The 26,114-nt window shown below is 41.0% G+C and overlaps 1 protein-coding gene across 1 annotated transcript in view; it reads right to left on the bottom strand.

The window, feature by feature from the left end:
- LOC133554901 (metabotropic glutamate receptor 7-like) overlaps nt 1-26,114 on the bottom strand; it is a 297,424-nt gene that overhangs the window by 26,083 nt on the left and 245,227 nt on the right. The window contains exon 8 of the mRNA XM_061904168.1: nt 14,115-15,050. Within this exon, the coding sequence (XP_061760152.1) occupies nt 14,115-15,050 (936 nt within the window). The remainder of the gene's footprint in view (nt 1-14,114; nt 15,051-26,114) is intronic.

Raw genomic sequence — 26,114 nt, 5'->3', positions numbered from 1 at the left:
GCTTATTGTGTTACTAGTGTTTTAGTGAGATTATATGGTCGTACCTGTACTACCTGAAAGTCGGAGGAGTGTGGCCACGGGTATGGTGACTGCCAGTGTCTCCGAGGGAAGCCATGTTTCTCAACGAGGCGAAGGCAACCAGTGGGACCGGGTTGAGATTTTTTTTCCCCCCTCCTCCACGGTGGAAGCATCCGACGGTCGGGGGCAGCTGGTGGGAGGAGGTAAAAAAGTCTGCAGCTGCCTCTTTGACAGGTGCAGGAGGAACGACGCAAGCTCTCTGCTCATGTCTACGTTAAGAGGCAACGTATTACCACCATTTTCTCACCGAAACCTGCCGGTTGACATGTGATAGGGAACCATGTTTGTTTGACCGCTCTGTTCCATAGTAAAGCTTCACCATCATTTTTCGGGAATGTAAACAAGGAAACACTGGCTGTTTGTGTTGCTAAAGGCGGTCGCAATACACCACTTCCCACCTACATCTTTCTTCTTTGACGTTTCCATTATTAATTGAACAAATTGCAAAATATTCAGCAACACAGATGTCCAGAATACTGTGTAATTATGTGATTAAAGCAGACGACTTTTAGCAGTGAGCGGTGCTGGAAGAACATGTCCGCTACAATGCGTGACGTCACGAGCACGCGTCATCATACTGCTACGTTTTAGCATGACACTTCCGCGCGAAATTTAAAATTGCAATTTAGTCAACTAAACCGGCCGTATTGGCATGTGTTGCAATGTTAAGATTTCATTATTGATGTATAAACTATCAGACTGCGTGGTTGGTAGTAGTGGGTTTCAGTAAGCCTTTAAAAGTTAAAGTACCAACGATAGTCACACACACACTAGGTGTGGTGAAATGATTATCAGCATTTGACCCATCCCCGTGTTCACCCCCTGGGAGGTGAAGGGAGCAGTGAGCAGCAGCAGTGGCTGCGCTCGGGAATAATTTTGTTGATTTAACCCCCAATTCCAACCCTTGATGCGGAGTGCCAAGCAGGGAGGTAATTTTTATAGTCATTGGTACGACTCAGGTCGAACATTCTAACCACTAGGCCTTGGCAGGTGTAGACTATATGCTGATCATCAAAACACCCACAAAACTGTGAGAAGAAGATTCAAATATATTATACAGGATGCACAAGGTGATATGTTAACACTCGTCACAATTTTCCCTCCAATTTTTCATATGTGTGAGCAAACGCCAAAACTCCTTGAGCATTTAGTGGCGCACATGTGAGCGACGGCAGACGTGCACACTGTTATGCGCTTATCTTTTTATTAGATTTTGTGCGCGGCTTGGATTTGCCGTGCGCTAGAGATGCGCGAACAGGCAACCGCATCACTAAAGTCGTCATCCACCCGCAATCCACCCGAACCAACATTTAATCAAAGCTGTACCCGCCTGCCACCCGCCCGTTGTTATATATCTAATATAGACGATGCAAGGCACTAGTGAGGTTAGAAAGTGTAACTCCCTCCAAATAGCACAGACACAATGGCTTTCTTGAACTGATTTATTTGAACGCTTACTTTCCCTTCAAATTCACCGTGAAAACTGTAATAAATAAAGCATGTTACAAACGTAAAAATAATATCATGCACAGCATGTGGATCAAATATTTTACCAAATAAAATACCAACAAATGACAAATACCTCGTTGGCCATACCCGGAAGTAGCTTCCTTACATCCGTCGACAGACCAAACGAGACACTTCAAAATTAAAGTATGCCCACATAGTGTTTCAAAGAGTGCTACTTGTTTTTCGTATGTGGGTAACAACATTTAACCATTTATAAATGGTTGATTTCTATAGGCTAGTAAGGTAAAGTGTTGTACCTGACAAGTTTGGGCTACCTTGCTTCTGCAGCCTTCATCAGAGGTGTCACGTGATGTTAGCGTGACGTTGTCTGTGACGTGTTACATGGATTGTACCATCAACAGTTGTCAGGTACAACACTTTACCTACTAGCCTGTATAAATCAACCATTTATAAATACACGTCAGTAGGCTAAATGAACCTCTTCAACATAACATTTAACTATGTATAATGTAGCGGCTAGCTATAGGGTGTTAGCCAATGACTTTGGCTGGGGGGCGGGACTTCCGGGAGGGATAGGGAAGTGATGTTATCGACAGGAAGTGAGAGTTCGCGTTGTCCCGGGAAAAGCGTTAGAGACATGAGAGCTGTTGTGTGGTTGTATTACATATTGTGCAATAAAGACAAGACAAACAAAGAAGTTTTATGAGCCTACATTCCTGGGATTATTACAATATATATTTCCGAATTGGTTCAACCGCCACCCGCCCTAATATATTTAAAATCTATTTTTTCGTCGTGTCAACCGCCCGACCCGCGGTTTATCCGCTGACTCCACGGTTGTGACCGCAAACCGCGCATCTCTACCGTGCGCAGAGGACGCGTGTGCAATGTGCAATCGCACAGGTGCATACCTTAGAGGGAACATTGCTCATCACCGTTTTGCAATAACTATTTTAAGCACCTCTGAAAAATATGTGCAAACTGCCAGTTGCGCACACCTCTGTGAGAAAATAAATTATCGAGCTGCAAAGACAGACAATGGACATAGACGTACGTGTGTGTGTCAACATATTTGGACTGTCAGAAATAAAAAAAAAACACATTAGACATAAAGTCTATTCAGCAATTTCAGCATTTATAGCTGCATGCTGCGTGACTTATATGGCTGATTGAAACACATTTTTTTTTATAGCGTTCGTTCTTCACATAAAATGTATATCATTAACATATCTCCCATTAGAAAAAAAAAACATTTGAACTATGAATCTGTTTGCGTCTTGAGCTCAATAAGTGCAACTTCTCTCCAATGAGTGCATTTGGAGTGCACAAAAAATGTGTTTTTCATTGTGGCTGCATTGCAGCACTGCTTCTAAAAAGCCTATAATAAGTGGTACATGTCTGCTGCTTGTTTGAAAACATAAGTCAACACAGATCAGAGCATGATAGGATGAATGTGCAGTAAACGATCGAGTGTCTCCATGGTAAAAGCTGCGTAGCGCAAGCAAAAATTGCACCAGTAATGAGTAACACGTGCAATGTGAGTAGACCGCATGCAACGCATCCACTAACAGTATACGCTATTTTAAAAGTTTCACACGCTGCTTCGCAGATGGTATTTAGATCTTGGTCAATCAGGCTCTCTTAACCTCTTACTGTATGCTAACCAATACAAATAAAGGTTGCAGTATGTTCTCCAATTTTATCCAACAAGGACTAATTTCCGATTGGTGCACAGCAACAATATTAAACGTAAAATATTAGATGTCATGACAATTTGCTTCCCATGACTGATGACATTAAATAAGCACTGAAAGCAGCACTTTCCCAGCGTGCACGCATCAGATGTCCACTCAATCAATGTGATTAGACTGTACTGATATCTTCAAGCTCAATTCTGCCTTCATTTGTATATAATAATAATAACATGTGACATCACTGTCAGCGACTTGAGGATGAAACTTGCTTTTAAGCCAGATGAGTGTCTTGTCAGTGATTAGAGTCCTGTTCTCTCACTTGCATCTTGGAGTTTTGCAGTTCATACAAGTGCTTCATGATTACCCGCACTTATTTCACTTAGCTATAATTAAAGCTGAGCTTTCAGCTTGAAAACATGATTCCCATCTTTCCAGAACAACAGAACTTAGTCAATAACAGATCATCAACCAATGTTGTTAAATGAGAAATGACACATTGTCTTTGCCTAAAAGTAAACTATAGTGAGGAAAATTATCATAGATTCCTAATTTGATGTTGCTCAGATTCATCTGCTAAACTAAAACATGGCTATGTACTGGGACTGATCCACTAACAGTAGGGGTGTAACGGTACGTGCATTTGTATTGAACCGTTTCGGTACGGGGGTTTCGGTCCGGGTCGGAGATGTATCGAACGAGTTTGTAATCTAAAGACTTAACAAGCTGCTCTGCTTTCTGCCTCTGTCTGAGCACCCAGCATTGTCCCGCCCACACAACCGTCTGATTGGTTACATACAAAGCCAATCAGCAGCGCGTATTCAGAGCGATGTAACAGCCAATCAGCAGTGCGTATTTAGAACGCATGTTGTCAATGCTTCAGCGTCGAGCAGATATGTGTTTAGCAGTGGACATCATACTCTCCCCAAATTATAAAAAACACTTCCCAGTCACAAAAACTATTAGCATCGCTATGAGCCCGTTGACCTTCTAGAAACTTAAACTGCAGCTCAGCTCGCTCGCAGTTCTGGCTTGAGGTGAAGGCTAATTAGCTTTTAGCGTAACGTTAGCTCATTTTGCTGTGTGTGTGTGTGTGTGTGTGCTAGGAGCAGCAAAGCCCTGTCTGTCTGTTATTTCACATTAACTAACATGAAATCCATGGTGTTCAGGGATGAATAGTCTCTCCTATTGCTATTGTACTATTTTTTCAGCTATAGTTACATTAATCATTAGTAATGTAGCAGCCTAGTTTTGAATGGCAGGGTCCCTGTTATCACATGTTGACAAAAATATAACATTTACATAAAAAAAGTCACCTGCAGGCTTCCCAAATGGTGCAATAAATTAAGCATGATGAGTTGACTTGAAACTGTTTAATGTTGCACTTTTTATATGTAGAAGAAAGGTTTTGTCATTTTATTTAATCAAAGCAACAACTTGAGGCAGTTTAATGTGGATTAACGTGGGCAGAATTATTATAGTGCTCCCAATGTTAAAAGGATAAAGCCATTGTTTACAAATTTGGTAAATAAATAACCAAAAAATGTATATATTGTTGTTTTCTTACTGTACTGAAAATGCAATTTTTAAACTATACAATTGCGCGTACTATTTGTGGCCGTGTTGCAGGTGATCTACTAAGACTGCCTGTATGCTTGATAACAAGTGCAAAAGTGGTGCAGATCGCCATTGTGTGGAGTTTGCATGTTCTCCCCGTGACCGCGTTGGTTCCCTCCGGGTACTCCGGCTTCCTCCCACCCCCAAAAACATGCACATGGGGATAGGTTGATTGGGAACACTTAATTGGCCCTAGTGTGTGAATGTGAGTGTGAAAGTTGTCTGTCTATCTGTGTTGGCCCTGCAATGAGGTTGAGACTTGTCCAGGGTATACACTGCCTTCCGCCAGAATGCAGCTGAGATAGGCTCCAGCATCCCCCGCGACCACAACAGGGACAAGCGGTAGTAAATGGATGGATGGATGTGTACCATGCCAGTTGTCACCATAGAGACACTCATTTCCCTCAGCATTCATGTTAACATGCTTTCCAACCTGAGCTGTTTTATAATGTTGTCAAACAAGCAGCACACAACTCTAATCTGTATCACACTTTCTGAAATATGGAATCACAATCTAGACAACAAAACCTATTTTTCAGAATCAAAAATCAGAATCAGAAATACTTTATTTATCCCCGAGAGGAAATTAAAATATTTTTAGCACGCCAAAAGTGTTTAGTGGGACACCGCACAAACCGTGTTTATGCGATGGTCTACCTTGAATGATCTATATGCAAAAAATGCATGTTACAAGAAATTTTTCAAATATAGGAGATATTGTACAAAAACATATAAAAAATAAACACCTTTTGTTTCGGTGTTCGTTAGTCTCCAAAGCAGCCATTAAGTAATTTTTCCGCTCAAAGATGGACATGTTGCAAGGATGATCTGTTTAATAATTTTATTTCTGACAGACATGTTGTTGGTTGATACGATCACAGTAGAGTCTCTTTCTCGATGGTCTATCATATTTCTGATCGCGGGAAGACCATTTGTGTATTATTGTGTCAGTTTGCAAACACATTCTACTCTTACTAAATATAGACGCAAACCATCGGCCACAGAACAGTTATGGGCTTGATAAATCACAATGTGAGTGTAATTTGAGAAGATGCAAATAGTATCTCTTCCTCCTGCTATTGTGGATGTTATAATTAGCACATAATCTGCATATACATAAAGACAGACACGCTATATGGATTGCACTCTCTATATTGCTCATTTCAGAGACAAAATCCTGGGCGTAGGATCTCAAAAGATCAGCTTTGCATGCGCTATCAAGTTTGCATGTGTTTTAAAACACACCAACCTTCAGTAGAACAGGCCCTATATGATCAGAAAAAGTAAATCAGATACAATGCAGGATGTGTCCGGTTTGTGTTTGTTAATAGCCATGTATTGACGGGGTCAAAATATTATGCATTTTGGGATTTTTTAAATTATTGATCCTACATGGTACACAGAGTGAACAATACTTTATTATTATCTTGCATCTGGCAACCTGAAGTCTGACTGACACACTTATTTCAAAGAAGAATTGTGTTCTTTGTGTGTGTTCTTACAAACAGGAATATTCTTCTGCCAATTTTAGAGCCACATAAAAGAGGCTAAAAGAGTTGTATAACAGTTTAGAAAAGGCAAAGTGGGATTCATAAAGAGATGTTTAACTTTCCTTCCAGGTCACTGATATTGTTGGACTTTACATGGCTGACTTTCACACAACCAGTGGGGATCAATTCCTACTCAGTGACTGTAGGTGTTAATGCGAGTGTGATTTGTTGTCTGTCTGCATGTGTCAATCTTGTGATTGACTGGTGACTCTCATCAGCTGGTGTAGACTCCGGCTTTCCTATGAGCTTAACCAGGATGGACAGTTGATCTAACTATTTTTCCACTGTATCTGAAGTGGGGAAACATAGAAATATCAATATGATACAGGCAGTCATTGCAAACTAAAACCACAAAAAGCTTATTATGTATTCTATAAACCCCATCTGTATCGGTGATGAAATGTCCTGTGGGAATATATCTTTCCACTACAGAAGAAACCAAGGGTAAATGGAGCTTGAAACTCAATATATTTTAATTTCAAGTCTTTTATTACTTTTGAAACCATAACCAGGTTATCCAGTGTACCAAAGCTTACAGTAAAAAACAACATTTTACTTTAATCACATTATACAGTGGGGCAAAAAAGTATTTAGTCAGCCATGGATTGTGCAAGTTCTCCCACTTAAAATGATGACAGAGGTCTGTCATTTTCATCAAAGGTACACTTCAAATGTGAGAGACAGAATGTGAAAAAAAAAACAGGAATTCACATTGTAGGCATTTTAAATAATATATTTGTAAATTATAGGGGAAAATAAGTATTTGGTCAACCATTCAAAGCTCTCACTGTTGGAAGGAGGTTTTGGCTCAAAATCTCACAATACATGGCCCCATTCATTCTTTCCTTAACATGGATCAATCGTCCTGTCCCCTTAGCAGAAAAACAGCCCCAAAGCATGATGTTTCCATCCTCCATGCTTCACAGTAGGTGTGGTGTTCTTGGGATGCAACTCAGTATTCTTCTTCCTCCAAACATGACGAGTTGAGTTTATACCAAAACCTTATATTTTGGTTTCTTCTGACCACATGCCATTCTCCCAATCTTCTGCTGTATCATCCATGTATCCATTTTGGTATAAACTCAACTCGTTGTGTTTGGAGGAACAAGAATACTGAGTTGCATCCCAAGAACACCATACCTACTGTGAAGCATGGGGGTGGAAACATCATGCTTTGGGGCTGTTTTTCTGCTAAGCGGACAGGACGATTGACAGGACGATTGATTGATAGGACGATTGATAGGTATGGTGTTCTTGGGATGCAACTCAGTATTCTTCTTCCTCCAAACACGACAAGTTGAGTTTATACCAGCATGTTCTATTTCGATTTCATCTGACCACATGACATTCTCCCAATCTTCTGCTGTATCATCCATGTATCCATTTTGATATAAACTCAACTCGTCGTGTTTGGAGGAAGAAGAATACTGAGTTGTATCCCAAGAACACCACACCTACTGTGAAGCATGGGGGTGGAAACATCATGCTTTGGGACTGTTTTTCTGCTAATGGGACAGGACGATTGATCCGTGTTAAGGAAAGAATGAATGGGGCCATGTATCGTGAGATTTTGAGCCAAAACCTCCTTCCATCATTGAGAGCTTTGAATGGTTGACCAAATACTTATTTTCCACCATAATTTACAAGTAAATTCTTTAAAATTCCTACAATGGGAATTCCTGGATTTTTTTTCACATTCTGTCTCTCACAGTTGAAGTGTACCTATGATGAAAATTACAGACCTCTGTCATCAGTTTAAGTGGGAAAACTTGCACAATCGGTGGCTGACTAAATACTTTTTTGCCCCACTGTATGTCCTCATCTAAAAGCCAAATAAAAAGTAGTGTCATCCATCCTTGTGAGCTCTGTGAGGGAGTTGTACTGTAAATGTATTACTGCAATAAAAACTCTCTTGCCTGCCTAAATGACTGGACAATTAATGGGATTATTACTTGAAAGGTTGTTACGCAAAGTGTCACAGACAATTATTTGCTTTCTCCAGTGGCTGAAAACGGCATGGACGAGTAAAAAAAAGAATGTAAGTACAGTTGGTAATTACTAATGATAGCGTGGACCTTGCATATTACAAGTGCCTAAGAACTTTTCAGACATGTTTCCAAGAATGTATAGTTCTTGGCACTCTTGCTCTCCTTTTCTTTCGTGACTCACGACTCCGGTGGGGGTTACACTCTGAAGGCTTTGAGCCTGGGGGTGGGAACGTATCATCGCATTGCAGAGAGATGTGGCCGTGTTCTGTAGACATTGATGGCGAGAATTGTCACATTCAAAACACAGCCTCCTATCTCTGTCTGCACGCTAGTCTCCATACTGTGATTGAGCAAAAGTTAGTGACATTCAGGCCTTTTTTTCCTTTTCTAGAAGTCCTGAGTCAGCTGATTTGAGGTTGCTGGTGAGTCTCAGCATCATTACCTGACTGTGCTGAGTAGCTGCAGGTGCACAAGAGAGGAAAGGGGATGCTCTCTGATCCTTTGTTGCTATATTCACATGACATCCCTTGACATGAGTTTAAATGAGGCAAACAAAAGAGGTGAGGGAGGAGGGATGGGGTCGCAGGTGTGGAAAACAACAAGAACATGTGACTGTAACAGAAAAATTACACTGTGTATATACCGTATTTTTCGGACTATAAGTCGCAGTTTTTTTCATAGTTTGGCCGAGGGTACAACTTATACTCAGGAGCGACTTATGTGTGAAATTATTACCACATTACCGTAAAATATAAAATAATATTATTTATCTCATTCACGTAAGAGACTAGGTATATAAGATTTCATCGGATTTAGCAATTAAGAGTGACAGATTGTTTGGTAAACGTATAGCATGTTCTACAAACTAATTGTGTTAGATGTAAATATGAACGGAATCCAATGATCTGCAAATCATTTTCAACCCATATTCAGGTGAATATGCTACAAAGACAACATATTTGATGTTCAAACTGATAAAAAATTTATTTTTTTTGCAAATAATCATTAACTTTAGAATGTCATGCCAGCAACACGTGACAAAGAAGTTAGGAAAGGTGGCAATAAATACTGATAAAGTTGAGTAATGCTCATAAAACACTTATATGGAACATCCTACAGGTGTGCAGGCTAATTGGGAACAGGTGGGTGCCATGATTGGGTATGAAAGCAGCTTCCATGAAATGCTAAGTAATTCACAAACAAGGATGGGGTGAGGGTCACCACTTTGTAAGGAAATTTTAGAACAACATTTCTCAACGAGCTATTATTGCAAGGAATTTAGGGATTTTACCATCTATGGTCCGTAAAATCATCAAAAAGTTCAGAGAATATGTAGAAATCACTGCACGTAAGCGATGATATTATGGACTTTTGATCCCTCAGGCGGTACTGCATCAAACACCGACATCGGTGTGTAAAGGATATCACCACATGGGCTCAGGAACACTTCATAAAACCACTGTCAGTAACTACAGTTGGTCGCTACATCTGTAAGTGCAAGTTAAAACTCTTCTATGCAAAGCCAAACCCATTTATCAACAATATCCTGAAACGCTGCCGGCTTTTATGGGCCTGAGCTCACCTAAAATGGACTGATGCAAAGTGGATCTGTGTTCTGTGGTCTGACGAGTCCACATTTCAAATTATTTTTAGAAACAGAGGACATGGTGTCCTCCAGAACAAATAGGAAAATAACCATTCGGATTGCTATAAGTGCAAAATTCAAAATCCAGCATCTGTGATGGTATGGGTGTGTATTAATGCCCAAGGCATGTGTAACTTACACATCTGTGAAGGCACCATTAATGCTGAAAGGTCCATTCAGGTTTTGGAACAACATATGTTGTCGTCCAAGAAACATTATCATGGACACCCCTGCAAGACAAGTGTTAACAACAGCGTGGCTTTGTAAAAAAAAGAGTGCGGGTACTTTCCTGGCCCGCCTGCAGTCCAGACCTGTCTCCCATCGAAAATGTGTGGCACATTATGAAGCGTAAAATACAACAGCAGAGATCCAGGACTGTTAAACGACTGAAGCTCTACATAAAACAAGAATGGGAAAGAAATCCACTTTCAAAGCTTCAACAATTATTTTCCTCAGTTCACAAACGTTTATTGAGTGTTGTTAAAAAAAAAGGTGATGTAACACAGTGGTGAACATGTCCTTTCCCAACTACTTTGGCATGTGTTGCAGCCATGAAATTGTAAATTAATTATTATTTCCCCCAAAAAATTAAGTTCATGAATTTTGAAAATCAAAATATCTTGTCTTTGTAGTGCATTCAATTGAAAATATGGGTTGAAAAGGATTAGCAAATCATTGTATTCCGTTTATATTTACATCTAACACAATTTGCCAACTCATATAGAAACGGGGTTTGTATATGTTATAGTTATTTGAATGACTCTTACGTTAACATACCAGGCACCTTCTCAGTTGGTTATTTATGCGTCATATAACGTACACTTATTCAGCCTGTTGTTCACTATTCTTTATTTATTTTAAATTGCCTTTCAAATGTCTATTCTTGGTGTTGGGTTTTATCAAATAAATTTCCCCCAAAAATGCGACTTATATTCCAGTGCAACTTATACATGTTTTTTTCCGTCTTTGTTAAGCATTTTTGGCAGGTGCAATTTATACTCCGGAGCGACTTATACTCCAAAAAATACGGTACTAGGGTTGTACGGTATACCGGTAAGTACCGTGACACTATCCATCGATTTTCTACCGCTTGTCCCTTTTGGGAGGGAACCCATGCAGTCACGAGGAGAACATGCAAACTCTACACAGAAAGATCCCGAGCCCGGGATTGAACCCAGGACTGCTCAGGACCTTGGTATTGTGAGGCAGATGCACTAACCCCTCCTCCACCATGCTGGAATAATTTTTGGTACTATACTTATTTATACATTATCAAGCGTCCTGCTTCATAATGTCGTCTTAAGACACATCCATTTTGTCGGTCATAATGCTCTTTTAAAAAGGTCCAACTGTTGAAGAAATAAATGGCTTTAAAAAAAAAAAAAAAAAAAACACCCATGCCCTACGCTGTTTCGTCTTATTTTGAGTTAATTCGACATCTTGCCAGGAGAGCGAAAGCCTTCTTTTCCCTCGGTCAAAGTCACAGAAAGTGTTATGTGGTCACTTCCTTTTAAGGTGGTGGGTTAGGTCAGAGAATAATAAGCCAGGCATGTGCAAGTGCAAACGAGTTTGACAGCGAAACTACGAATGGCTCATTAAATCAGTTATGGTTCCTTTGATCACTCCATCGTTACTTGGATAACTGTGGCAATTCTAGAGCTAATAAAACCGCAAAATTAATGAATCATTTTCGTAACTATACTGTCTCTGAAACGTACCGGTGACACCCCCCCACCCACATTGCTGGTTTACGAGCAGATGAGCATGTTCGGTAGCATACAATCACGGAATACTTACAAGCAGACACAGTGTGTAGACAGAAAATGCAGAACGGACGCATTTGGCTAAAAAACTAACAATAAAGATAAAGTTATAACACTGACATGCTCTCAGGAAGAGGTGCTTTAAGACATGGCTAGCTAGCTAGCGGCTAACAAATCCTCGCCTCCATGGCGACAAATAAAGTAAGTTTCTTACAAGTATCATCCCTGCAGGACGAGGAATAGCTAAACATGCTTCACTACACAGCGTAGCTCACCGGCATCAAAATGTAAACAAACGCCATCGGTGGATCTACTACTGACATCTACTGTAATGATATCAACTACAGGCACGTATCGAGTCAATACTACTATGATTACGTCGATATTTTTTGGCATCACAACATCTTTCTTTTAAAAAAAAATATTTTATGTTCATAAACTCTGGAATTATGTTCCTGGACACATGAGGACTTTGAATATGACCACAGTATGATCCTGTAACTACTTGGTATCGGATTGATACCCACATTTGTGGTATTATCCAAAACTAATGTAAAGTATCAAACAACAGAAGAATAAGTAATTATTGCATTTTTAACAGAAGTGTAGACAGCACATTTCAAAAGAGAAAGTAAGCAGATATTAACAGTAATTGAAAAAGTAAATGAATAATTCATTTTGTACCACCTGTCCTTAATTATGTTGACAAAATAATGGAATGATAAATGACACAATATGTTACTGCATATGTCAGCAGACTAATTAGGAGCCTTTGTTTGTTTACTTACAACTAAAAGACAGGTTGTCTATTATGTTCACTATTTTATTTAAGAACAATAAGAAACAATAAGAAACATATGTTTTTTAAGATTTTTTGTTAAAATAAAGCCAATAATCAAATTTTTTCGTGATCCCATATATTTATGAAAGTACCGAAAAGTATTGAAATAATTTTAGTAAAATATTGGTATTGTTACAAGACTAATATATACACTGTTGAGATACATAATACATCATTGTCTCAACTGGTCATATTATTTTTAAGAGACATGTTTTGCACAGTCGTTTTTTCTCATTCGGTTCATCCAAGACAAGAGCGTCCCGTTTTAAACAAGCAAACGTTTGTTCATGTTGAAAACGTTGGCTTGGCTTGAAAATGAATAAGGAAGCGCATCCCCTTAACTACACTGGCATCGATGCGATGGCTGCTTTCAGGACATGCAAAGACACTTCTCACTATCTGCAGCTGGGGAGCAAGCAGACATGCAGCCACAGAGGCCATTAAACTAGGCCGCAGTGGTGCGAAGTGACAGGCAAAGGAGGAGTTAACTGCATAAGAGGAAAGCAAAACACATTAGTGCTTCGCTACTCTCTGTGAGTAACATAATGAACTCCTAATCGCTGCTGAGGGTGTAATTCGTCTATGAAATCAGCACCAAATTGAGGTGGGGAAAATTGGTTTCTGATCCATCTGAAGCAGTTGCTTAGGAGGACTAATATCGAGTGTTGTCCTTCTCAAAAGGTTTGGAATAAGTAACGCTTTCCTGTCAGCATTGATATTCTGTCGGGAGGAAACTTTCTCTCCACTCTGGTTTTGTGCACACGCCTCGGCGAGCCGCACGCGCAGCTCATGAGTGGGCTCGATGAATGAATCTGTATTCTAGCGGCTGCTGGCCAGATAAGCAGTAACTCACCCAGAAGGTCAAAATGTCAAATTCTCAATCAACTCCAGGAGCGCCCAATGTCAAATGCTTTCGTTGGGTAGAGAACAGCTGTCAAGAGATGGAATGTGTCGAATCAAACTTCTATTTACCCGTCCTGTTCCTCGGCGCCTTCCTCCTACACTTGTTCCTCTTCCTCCTCCACCTGCTTGTCTCCTTTTCCCAGAATGCAACAAAATGGTGTAAACGAAGCCATCGGCGTGAAAGCTGAAATAATGGGATCTGGAGCAGCCGACTCCCCTATTCACAACACTCCACAGCCATTTCAGGATTCAGGCACCCTAACATCAACCTCTCCTCTGCCTTTGGTGTGCTTTCTGTCTGCGTTGGGACAAGTGTGGATCCCCATGCAAAATGGCGTGATGAGAAATCCAACGCAAATGAGCCTGTAAGTTATACAGTTGTGAAATGATTGCACAAGCTCTGTGCCTGCACTGTTTATCATTTTGTGTCTCACAAATATGCATGTGTGCATGTGTTTGGACAAGATAAACGCAGGGCTGAAGGGCTGACTGTAAATTAATGAGTTGAAGGAAACAGAGAGACAAAGCAAAGGGGCCTTGACACAGAAAAGGAGAGTCATTGACTAACCTTCTCAGCAGACTGGGCCGTGCCAAAGAAAATAGGGATGAAGGCCAGCCAGACGATACAGGTGGTGTACATGGTGAAGCCGATGGGTTTGGCTTCGTTGAAGTCTTCTGGTACGTCTCTGGTCTTGATGGCGTAGATGGTGCAGGTCACCATCAGCAGGATGCTGTAGCCCAGTGAGCAGATGATCTGGAGGTCTGTAATGTCACACTTCAGTACGCCACGGGCCAGCATGGGGTTAATGGTTTTCTGCTCATCATAGTCTATAATGGTGTTGGGAGGGTCCACGGCAAACCACACAAGCACACCCAGCAGCTGGACGCAGATCAAACTGGAAGTGATGGCGATTTGAGACGTTGGGCTGATGAAGCGGGGGGCCGTGACCGTCTGCTTTCCTTGCTCGAAAATCCGATAAATGCGGTTGGTCTTGGTGAGCAGCGCTGCGTAGCTGATGCACATACCCAGACCCAGGAAGATCCTCCTGAAGGCGCACACGCCTACGTCAGGCTTGGCGATCATGAGAAAGGTTATGATGTAACACAGAAATATGCCGGTCAGCAGCACGTAGCTCAGCTCTCGGCCCGAAGCGCGCACAATGGGTGTGTCATTGTAGCGCACAAATGTAGCCATGACAAAAATGGTGGCAATGATTCCGAGCATGGCCAGGAAGACGGGGATGACTGCCCAGGGGGAGTGCCACTCCAGCTTGATGATAGGGATGGGCTGGCAGGCAGTTCTGTTCGGTTCGGGCCTCATGTTATATGCACACAGTCTGCAGGAGGTTTCGTCATACTGGTACTGGTAGCCATCACAGAGCTCACAGTGCCAGCAGCATGGCATCCCCTTGACCCTCTTCTTCCTCTCTCCGGTCTTACAAGGCAGACTGCACACAGAGATGGGCACCTCCTGTTCGCCATCGGGCCACTGAAGCTCCTCCAGCTGCAAGAGTAAAGACAAACCAGATGAGACTGTTGGACATGACCAAGGTATTACAACATTCACTTTACAGACGTGACAAATACCCTCAAGCACCGGGAAATCAAAAGTCTATGCAGTTTTAGTTGAGATTCAAACCCATATCTTGTTGCTGTGTAGAAGTGCTGATTCATCATGACTTACATTGTTTATAATAAGGAGCACAATATTACAGTAACATCTGCTTATTACGTGCTATCACGAAATGACACCCTTCTCTTAAAGACACCAATGCAACCGACGTTGCCTTTGTTTGTTAATTGAAAATAATGAAAAATACCATGAAACTGTTTTAATAATGGAGCAAGTGAGGTGTGAAATATGAGCAAGCAAAGAAGTTAAGGTTGGGAAAATGTCCACTTAAGTTGTTGCAGAACTATTTGTACTCACTAAAGTGTAAACTGATCTTGTTAGTGTACAAACATGGTGCAGAGACATCTTAAATTCTAATCCTGAAGGCTCAGAGAGCTTTAAATATTTATTATCCAAGCCTAAAACATGCACATGAGCCTTCAAAAATCCATACAAAAAGTGTAATTTCATCTGTCCAGGGAGATTGAAAAAAAAAAGGATGATGTTAACATTGATTTGATGATCCTTTGAGAGGTTTTGCTGATTTACCATGAAAGTTGACTTATTTTCTAATACTTTATACTTCCTGTAATGTTTCTATTGCTGCAAAAGCACTAAAAGATTAAAAATGGCAAAGTTATAGAATGTGGACTAACACTTCAATGCTAGTTCATCTCCAGTATATATAAATAAATAAATGATAAATGGGTTGTACTTGTATAGCGCTTTTCTACCTTCAAGGTACTCAAAGCGGTTTGACACTACTTCCACATTTACCCATTCACACACATTTACACACTGATGGAGGGAGCTGCCATGCAAGGCGCTAACCAGCACTCATCAGGAGCAAGGGGGAAGTGTCTTGGTCAGGACACAACGGACGTGACGAAGTTGGTACTGGGTGGGTATTGAACCAGGGACCCTCGGGTTACGCTCTTCCACTGCGCCACGCCGTCCCTATGGGCTATATACTATAAACTATATACTATATATGGACTATATACTAAATATAGGTAGCTAAATAGTCATATTTTTTTTATTCCAGTATGTCCACATCCATGAATAACTTGGCAATAAATGTCAAGAATTCAAAGCCACCTAATCTGTCATAAACTCTGTGACAGTGTTTTAGTTACGCGTTACTCTTAGTGGCTCCTTGCCATTATATCCCTCAGGGCCGGCTTTCCTAACAGGAGAACCAGATGACCGCCATCCTTTGGAGGGGGCACCTAATTACAGAATGTAAAAAAACAAAAAAAAAAAAAACAAAGAAAAACAATTTTTATAATAATACAAATATGGGAATACAAATTGTATGTATAATGCACACTTAATTGGAACGTTTTCTTTAAAAAATAACAATCAAATGTATGACCTATGATGTGCAGCTACCTGTGCCACTAACCTGACTGATAATACTGCGACTGCAAAAATTGTATCTCACTGATAATATTTCACTACAAAAAGGGGAACTTTAAAGTTATGCGGTGCAGCCTATAAAACAAAGGAAGGAGGAGGAAATATGGGTTCAAAGCAGAGGTTTGTATGTACACTCAGCTAATATTTTTTTAGCTTTAGCATCATGAATTTTATTATAGGGGCTGTTATACATTATTATTATTATACAGCCTTTTGCTGTTGTTGCTGTTCTTCCTATTCACGGGCCAGCAAGTACGGTACAAACTAAATTGGGTGAACTTCTTATGTAAACATAAAGTAAATAAACAACATTTGTAAAGCAGAAAATAGAGAAATGCACGGAGGGTGAAAAAGTCGATAACCCAATCTTAAACTGAATATAATGTAAGCTCGGCTATTGGCTCATTTGGCTGCAACGTAAGCTATTATTTAAATGAAATAATGGGTGCTATGTGCGATTACATAGATGCAATCAGAACTTATTAACACCCATGACAGGCACATAGAAAGGCTGCTACAGAGGAGGTGTTATTACTGTATTTACCTGAACTTTGCCCTGAAGAAACATGTAAGTTTTTCTGTTTTGGAATATGATTAAAGGGCAATTTCTTCCCATTATAAATGTTTAGTTATCAATAAATACGAAACCCAAAACCTGTGAAGTTGGCACATTGTGTACACTACACTGCAAAGACAAGATACTTAACATTCAAACTGATAATCTTTGTTATTTTTTGCAAATATTAAGTCATTCGGAATTTGATGCCTGCAACATGTTTAAAAAAAGCTGGCACAAGTAGCAAAAAAAAAACTGATAAAGTTGAGGAATGTGTGAGCAAATTATCCAATAGTTTAGGAACATCCATCCATTTCTACCGCTTATTCCCTTTTGGGGTCACGGGGGGCGCTAGCGCACCTCTCAGCTACAATTGGGCGGAAGGCGGTGTACACCCTGAACAAGTCGCCACCTCATTGCAGGGCCTAGTTTAGGAACAATATTTCTCAATTAGCAATTGCAAAGAATTTAGGGATTTCAACTACGGTCCGTAATATCATCAGAAGGTTCAGAGAATCTGGAGAAATCACTGTACGGAAGCGGCAATGCCCATGAGCTTCGATCCCTCAGGCAGTACTGAATCAAAAAACGACATCAGTGTGTAAAGGATATCACCATATGGGCTGAGGAACACTTCAGAAAACCACTGTCAATAACTACAGTTTGTCGCAACATCTGTAAGTGCACGTTAAAACTCTACTATGCAAAGTGAAAGCCATTTATCAACAATATCCAGAAACTCCGCCGGCTTCGCTGGCCCCGAGCTCATCCTCGATGGACTGATGCAAAGTGGAAAATTGTTCTGTGGTCTAACGAGTCCACATTTCAATTTTTTTGGGGAAACTTTGGACATTGTGTCCACCAGACCAAAGAGGAAAATAACCATCTGGACTGTTATACGTGCACAGTTCAAAAGCCACCATCTGTGATGGCATGGGGGTGTATTAGTGCCCAAGGCATGGGTAATTTACACATCTGTGAAGGCACCATTAATGCTGAAAGGTACATACAGGTTTTGGAGCAACATATGTTGCCATCCAAGTAACATTTTTTTCATGGACGCCCCTGCTTATTTCAGCAAGACAATGCCAAGCCATATTCTGCACGTGGTACAACATAGTGGCTTCGTAGTAAAAGAGTGCGGGCACTAGATTGGCCTGCCTGTAGTCCAGACCTGTCTCCCTTCAAAAATATGTGGTGCATTAAGAAGCGTCAAATCAACAACGGAGACCCCGGATTGTTGAACAACTTAAGCCGTACACTGTAGTGGTAAAAATGCCCCTGTGCCAACTTTTTTGCAATGTGGTGCTGCCATTAAAGGCCTACTGAAACCCACTACTACCGACCACGCAGTCTGATAGTTTATATATCAATGATGAAATCTTAACATTGCAACACATGCCAATACGTCCGGTTTAGTTTATTAAATTGCAATTTTAATTTTTCTGCTAAGTATCCTGTTGAAAATGTCGTGGAATGATGATGCGTGCGCGTGACGTCACAGGTTTTAGCAGACATGTTCTTCCAGCACCACTCACGGCTAAAAGTCGTCTGCTTTAATCACATAATTACACAATATTCTGGACATCTGTGTTGCTGAATCTTTTGCAATTTGTTCAATTAATAATATAGAAGTCAAAGAAGAAAGATGGAGGTGGGAAGCGGTGTTTTGCAGCTGCCTTTAGCAACACAAACACAGCCGGTGTTTCCTTGTTTACATTCCTGAAGGGGAAGCTTTACTATGGAACAGAGCGGTCAAGCGAACATGGTTCCCGACCACATGTCAACCGGCAGGTTTCGGTGAGAAAATTGTGGTAATAAGTCGGCTCTTACAGTAGACATGAGCGGAGCTTGCGTCCTCCTGCAGCTGCGGAACCTCGTACCTCCTCCCACCGGAGACGCTGGCGATCACCACACCCATGGCCACACCCCTCCAACTTTCAGGTACCATATATTCTCACTAAAATACTAGTAATACAATTAGCAGATAAGGGATTTTCCAGAATTATCCTAGTAAATGTGTCTAATAACATGTGAATCGCTCCCACTGCCCTCGCCTTTTTTTTTTTCTAGTCCTTCATTCTCACTATCCTCATCCACGAATCTTTCATCCTCGTTCAAATTAATGGGGAAATCGTCACTTTCTTGGTCCGAATCACTCTCGCTGCTGGTGGCTATGATTATAAACAATGTGAGGATGTGAGGAGCCCTCCCACCGGTGACGTCACGCGCACATCGTCTGCTACTTCCGGTACAGGCAAGGCTTTTTTATTAGCGACCAAACGTTGTGAACTTTATCGTCGATGTTCTCGACTAAATCCTTTCAGGAAAAATATGGCAATATTGCGAAATGATCAAGTATCACACATAGAATGGACCTGCTATCCCCGTTTAAATAAAAAAATCGCATTACAGTAAGCCTTTTTATATATATTTTATATACAAACTTACAATAGGGGATGGGGGACTGGGGTGTTACAGTGCAGTAGGTAGATCCGTGGTCAGCACACCGCACTGGGGGGGGAGTTGGGGCGTGAAGCGGCGAAGGATGGAGTTGGGGTGCTTGCTTGTGTAGTAACATGATGTTTATGAAGTTTATTTTCGACCGTGTCTGCAAAAAAAATACTGGTACTGACTTTAAAGGCCTACTGAAAAGAGATTTTCTTATTTAAACGGGGATAGCAGGTCCATTCTATGTGTCATACTTGATCATTTCGCGATATTGCCATATTTTTGCTGAAAGGATTTAGTAGAGAACATCCACGATAAAGTTCGCAACTTTAGATGCTGAAAGAAAAGCCTTGCCTCTACCGGAAGTCGCAGACGATGACGTCACACGTGCGGGGGCTCCTCACATATTCACATTGTTTATAATGGGAGCTTCCAACAAAATGTTTCTATTCGGAGCGAGAAAACGACAATTTCTCCATTAATTTGAGCGAGGATGAAAGATTCGTGTTTGAGGATATTGATAGAGACGGACTAGGAAAAAAAAAAAAAAAGAGATTGCATTGGGACGGATTCAGATGTTTTTAGACACATTTACTAGGATAATTCTGGGAAATCCCTTATCCTTCTATTGTGTTGCTAGTGTTTTAGTGAGTTTAATAGTACCTGATAGTCGGAGGTGTGTGTCCACGATTGTCTTGACGCCAATGTCTCAGGGAAGTTGACGGCAGCTTTATGGACGGGGCAAGCTCAGCTGATCTCCAGTAAGAAGCGACTTTTTACCACCATTTTCTCACCGAAACCTGCTGGTTGATATTCGGTCGGGATCCATGTTCGCTTGACCGCTGTGATCCATAATAAAGTTTCACCTCTGGGAATTTTAAACAAGGAATCACTGTTTGTTTGTGCCGCTAAAAGCTAAAGCTTCCCAACTCCATCTTTCTACTGTGACTTCTCCAATATTAATTGAACACATTGCAAAAGATTCAGCAACACAGATCTCCAAAATACTGTGTAATTATGCGGTTAAAGCAGACAACTTTTAGCTGTGTGTGTGTGCAGCGCTCATAATTCCTAACAGCCCGTGACGTCACGCGAACACGTCATCATTACACGACGTTTTCAAGAAGAAACTCCCGGGAAATTTTAAATTGCAATTTAGTAAACTAAAAAGGCCATATTGGCATGTGTTGCAATGTTAATATTTCATCATTGATACATAAACTATCAGACTGCGTGTAGTGGGTTTTAGTAGGCCTTTAAGATATACATTTAAAATAAAAAAATCTGATACTTTTGAAGAATGTAAGGCATGGTTTAATTTGCAATCTGGGAACACATTTATTTTAAATCACGCACAATGTATATCAAAGCATCAAAGCATATCTAATACATGTAATCTAGACCAGTGTTTTTCAACCTTTTTTGAGCCAAGGCACATTTTTTTCATAAAAAAAATACAGAGGCACCCCACCAGCAGAAAAGGTTAAAAAATGAAGCCCCACCAGGTTGTCATGCCTTATTTTGAGTTGGCTGTTGTCTCCTGTGTGTAGTGCTTTAGTTGCTGTCTTGTGCTCTTATTTTGGTGACCCTTCCTGTTTTGTTGGTGTTCTCCTGTAGCAGCTTCACGCCTTCCTTTGAGTGCTATTGCCTACACCTGCTTTGTTTCCGCAATCAAGACTATCTAAGTGATGTGTATGCTATGTTTCTTTGTGGGGACATTGTTGATTGCCATGTCATATACATTATGGACCCTGTCTCTGCTCCACACGCTGTAAGTTTTTGCTGTCGTCCAGCATTGTGTTTTTGTTTACTTTGTAGCCAGATCAGTTTTACTTTAGTTTTGCATAGCCATCTCTATGCTTCAGTGCCTTCTCCTAGCGGGACTTGCCTTTCTGTTCATTTTTGGTTTAAGCGTTACATACCATTTTACCTGCACCCCGTCTCCCGGTGTGCTCTGCATTTGGTATCACGACAAACCATCCTCAACGCGTCATCCGACTTCTACAAAGTAATGAACTACCTGCTGCCATCTACTGATATGGAGTATTACTACATAAACTATCAAGATTCAACAGCTTACATTGATTTGATAATACTTTGGTTTTACATATATATGGGTTTTTGTAGCTCTGAGACATATTCTAAGTGTGGCAACGAAATGCAGATGCCATTTAAACATTAAATCTTAATTATGTTGGAATAAAAACATAACATCCACTTGATGTCCATTGCACCGGTCGCCCTGGGGGGTTCACCCACATCTGCGGTCTTCTCCAAGGTTTCTCATTGTCATCCCACTAGGTTGAGTTTTTCCTTGCCCTGATGTGGGATCTGAACCGAGGATGTCGCCGTGGCTTGTGCAGCCCTTTGAGACACTTGTGATTTAGGGCTATATAAGTAAACATTGATTGACTGATTGATAACAGGACATATCCATCCATCCATTCATTTTCTACTGCTTATTCGCTTTGGGGTTGCGGGGGGCACGGGTGCCTATCTCAGCTACAATCGGGCAGAAGGCGGTGTACACCCTGGACAAGTCGCAATTTCATCGCCGGGCCTAACAGGACATAGCTTTAGCTAAAACAAACTAACAACTCAAACAAATGTGTTGAGAGGGGAAAAGTTGTTAATGCATTACAACTTTTTTGAAAACCCTTTTAGCACAACCAGCTAGACACTAGTTACACACACACACACACACACACACACACACACACACACACACACACACACACACACACACACACACACACACACACACACACACACACAGATATACGTATGCACAGTGTGATTGTGTGCTCCTGCATGACAAATGTGGGCTGTTGTGGTGTGTGGCTAGATTATCATCTGCCATTTATCTGAGGGCACCAATGTACCATTTGTTATTTGGACAATGAAGAGTGCTCTCTGGAAAACCTCCTGATTACACACTGTGTGGAAACCGTAATGAGCCCAACAGCTCTGTTGCTATGGATACCAGAAGCAAGAATGTTGACACCTTGGACTCTCGTGTCTGTTGTACTTCTCATTTGTGTTGCGATGATTGTTAATTCAGCAGTTGATGTGAGTGTCCATCAGATGGAAAAGCGTCATATAGCAAGCAAGTGTGCTAGTTTGCACGATAACCTTTCAACAGGATGCTTCTTCAGCATTACTGATCAGAATCCTCGCCTCGATATTGCACGGGAAGTAATTGCACTGCAATATTTGATTTGGAATCCCTGCAAAACAAGCCTAAATATCAATCACCAGAAAATGTTCCACCTGTGCTGTCAAATGCATTGAGTTAAGTTTAATTCTTGTGACCCTGACAGCAATTATGCAAATGTTATCTCATCTGTATGTAAATGCCGTGTTGTTTGTAATCTCAGTTACGTGGCGATACAACGACATTTCAGCTCAGCGTTCCTCCCTTCATGTAGGCAATTTTAGACCGTGTTTGCCTGGAGAACAACATCGGCAAAAACTATATTTTATCAGGTTCGTTATGGTGCGCATGAATCACCAAAGTCAATTTTTTTGTTGTGTCAGTGAACACTGGCTAACATTTTGCACGGCAGCTATCTCTGCGCCACTGCACCCATATCAGACTGGAGGTCTTTTGGGGTAAATGAAAGATATTTTAAAGTTCTCATAAAACAAAAAAACAATGTTCTCTATAGTTATCTTTTGGATACAAGGCAAATAATTACTTCACATAAAATCTCATATCAAGATCGGTTCATACTTTTTATTATCTTGTTCATTTATATCTTCAGTTCCATCTCATGCAATGCTATCTTAGATTTGGAGTGTCATCATGCTCAATAAAACCTGCAGCAGAGCCACTGAGTAACATGGCAAGTGCATACTTAGGTGCCATTTCTCCACATGAGAGACATGTTTGGCAACCCTCTGCTGCCAAACTCTGAACTGATAAAGACTGACACCTGGCTTAAAAGCTTCTTCCTCCCACTCTCCTCCCTCCTTCAACCTATACACCAGCAGCACTTATTATTACTGCCATGAAAAAACATCTCTAAAGTGGTGATAGTCTCCTTCTTGTCTATCTTGTCAGCCCACCTTAGCATCCATTTCGAATAGATTTAACATTAGTGTCAGTCTGCAGAGTGTATATATATTATTGTCAACCAATAATATATATATATATATATATATATATATATATATATATATATATATATATATATATATATACACAGGTATATATATATATATATAGATATATATATATATATATACATATATATATATTGGTGGACAGATACTTTGAGACAGAAAAGGCCACCACTTTATGTTTACTTTATGAGAAGCAGTTCAAGCGGTTGAGGCAGTAAGACATTGAAATGTGAATGTGTAGCCATGTTGGCCTTGACAATATGGTCCATTCTGATAGTCAGCACTGCAGTGATATTTAACTACTGTAAATAGTTTTGGGGCCATATTTCCAGAAAGCTTAAGGCTGTGGGGACAAAGGGGTCCTTTTACTTTTGTCTCATATTGTATATTCCACTGGTTCTCAAACTCTTTTCTCCAAGTACCACCTCAGAAAACACTTGGTTCTCCAAGTATCACCATAATGACCAACATTAAAATACAGTAATGTAGTAGTCCTAAGTATTCATTTAAACAAGGGAGATTTTTTATTTAACAGGTTATATTTAATATTTTTGGCCAGACAGTTTGGACAGTATCACTGTATTTGTATTAGGGTTGTATGGTATACCGGTACTAGTAAAGTACCACAGAACTAATGAATAAAACAACTGTACTACACTACCTTTGAAAAATACCGGTTCCCTTTTTTTTTATTACGGGCATGATGATGGGCCGTCGTCACGTCATGACATTGCTGGTACTTAAAAGCAGATACAGTATGTAAGTTAAGTTAAAGTTAAAGTACCAAAGGTTGTCACACAAACACACTAGGTATGGTGAAATTTGTCCTCTGTATTTGACCCATCCCCTTGTTTACCCCCTGGGAGGTGAAGGGAGCAGTAAGCAGCAGCGGTTCCGCACCCAGGAATCATTTTTGGTGATTTAACCCCCAATTCCAACCCTTGATGCTGAGTGCCAAGCAGGGAGTTAACGGGTCCCATTTTTATAGTCTTTTTTGTGACTGGGCTGGGGTTTGAACTCACAACCTACCAATCTAAGGGCGGACACTCTAACCCAGTGGTTCTTAACCTTGGTTCGATCGAACCCTAGGGGTTCGGTGAGTTGGCCTGTAGGGTTCGGTGGAGGTCAAGTCACACCCGACTCATCGTGTGCATCAGATCTGGGCAAATGATGGCCCGGGGGTCACATGCGGCCTGTTAAGCTTTTCAATCTGGCCCGCCGGACATTCCCAAATATTTTTTTTAGATCTTTAAGATGGAAAGTGTAGCTGCCATTATCAATCAATCAATCAATCAATGTTTACTTATATAGCCCTAAATCACTAATGTCTCAAAGGGCTGCACAAACCACCACGAGATCCTCGGTAGGCCCACATAAGGGCAAGGAAAACTCACACCCAGTGGGACATCGGTGACAATAATGACCCAGTGGGACGTCGGTGACAATGATAACTATGAGAACCTTAGAGAGGAGGAAAGCAATGGATGTCGAGCGGGTCTAACATGATACTGTGAAAGTTCAATCCACAATGGATCCAACACAGTCGCGAGAGTCCAGTCCAAAGCGGATCCAACACAGCAGCGAGAGTCCCGTTCACAGCGGAGCCAGCAGGAAACCATCCCAAGCGGAGGCGGATCAGCAGCGCAGAGATGTCCCCAGCCGATACACAGGCAAGCAGTACATGGCCACCGGATCGGACCGGACCCCCTCCACAAGGGAGAGTGGGACATAGAAGAAAAAGAAAAGAAACGGCAGATCAACTGGTCTAAAAAGGGAGTCTATTTAAAGGCTAGAGTATATAAATGAGTTTTAAGGTGAGACTTAAATGCTTCTACTGAGGTGGCATCTCGAACTGTTACCGGGAGGGCATTCCAGAGTACTGGAGCCCGAACGGAAAACGCTCTATAGCCCGCAGACTTTTTTTGGGCTTTGGGAATCTCTAACAAGCCGGAGTACTTTGAACGCAGATTTCTTGCCGGGACATATGGTACAATACAATCGGCAAGATAGGATGGAGCTAGACCGTGTAGTATTTTATACGTAAGTAGTAAAACCTTAAAGTCACATCTTAAGTGCACAGGAAGCCAGTGCAGGTGAGCCAGTACAGGCGTAATGTGATCAAACTTTCTTATTCTTGTCAAAAGTCTAACAGCCGCATTTTGTACCAACTGTAATCTTTTAATGCTAGACATGGGGAGACCCGAAAATAATACGTTACAGTAGTCGAGGCGAGACGTAACAAACGCATGGATAATGATCTCAGCGTCTTTAGTGGACAGAATGGAGCGAATTTTAGCGATATTACGGAGATGAAAGAAGGCCGTTTTAGTAACGCTTTTAATGTGTGCCTCAAAGGAGAGAGTTGGGTCGAAGATAATACCCAGATTCTTTACCGTGTCGCCTTG

This window comes from Nerophis ophidion, linkage group LG06 (assembly GCF_033978795.1).
Source record: "Nerophis ophidion isolate RoL-2023_Sa linkage group LG06, RoL_Noph_v1.0, whole genome shotgun sequence".
NCBI classification, from domain to species: Eukaryota; Metazoa; Chordata; class Actinopteri; order Syngnathiformes; family Syngnathidae; genus Nerophis; species Nerophis ophidion.
Note: the sequence above shows the minus strand (reverse complement) of the source record. Positions and strands in the feature narration are given on the sequence as shown.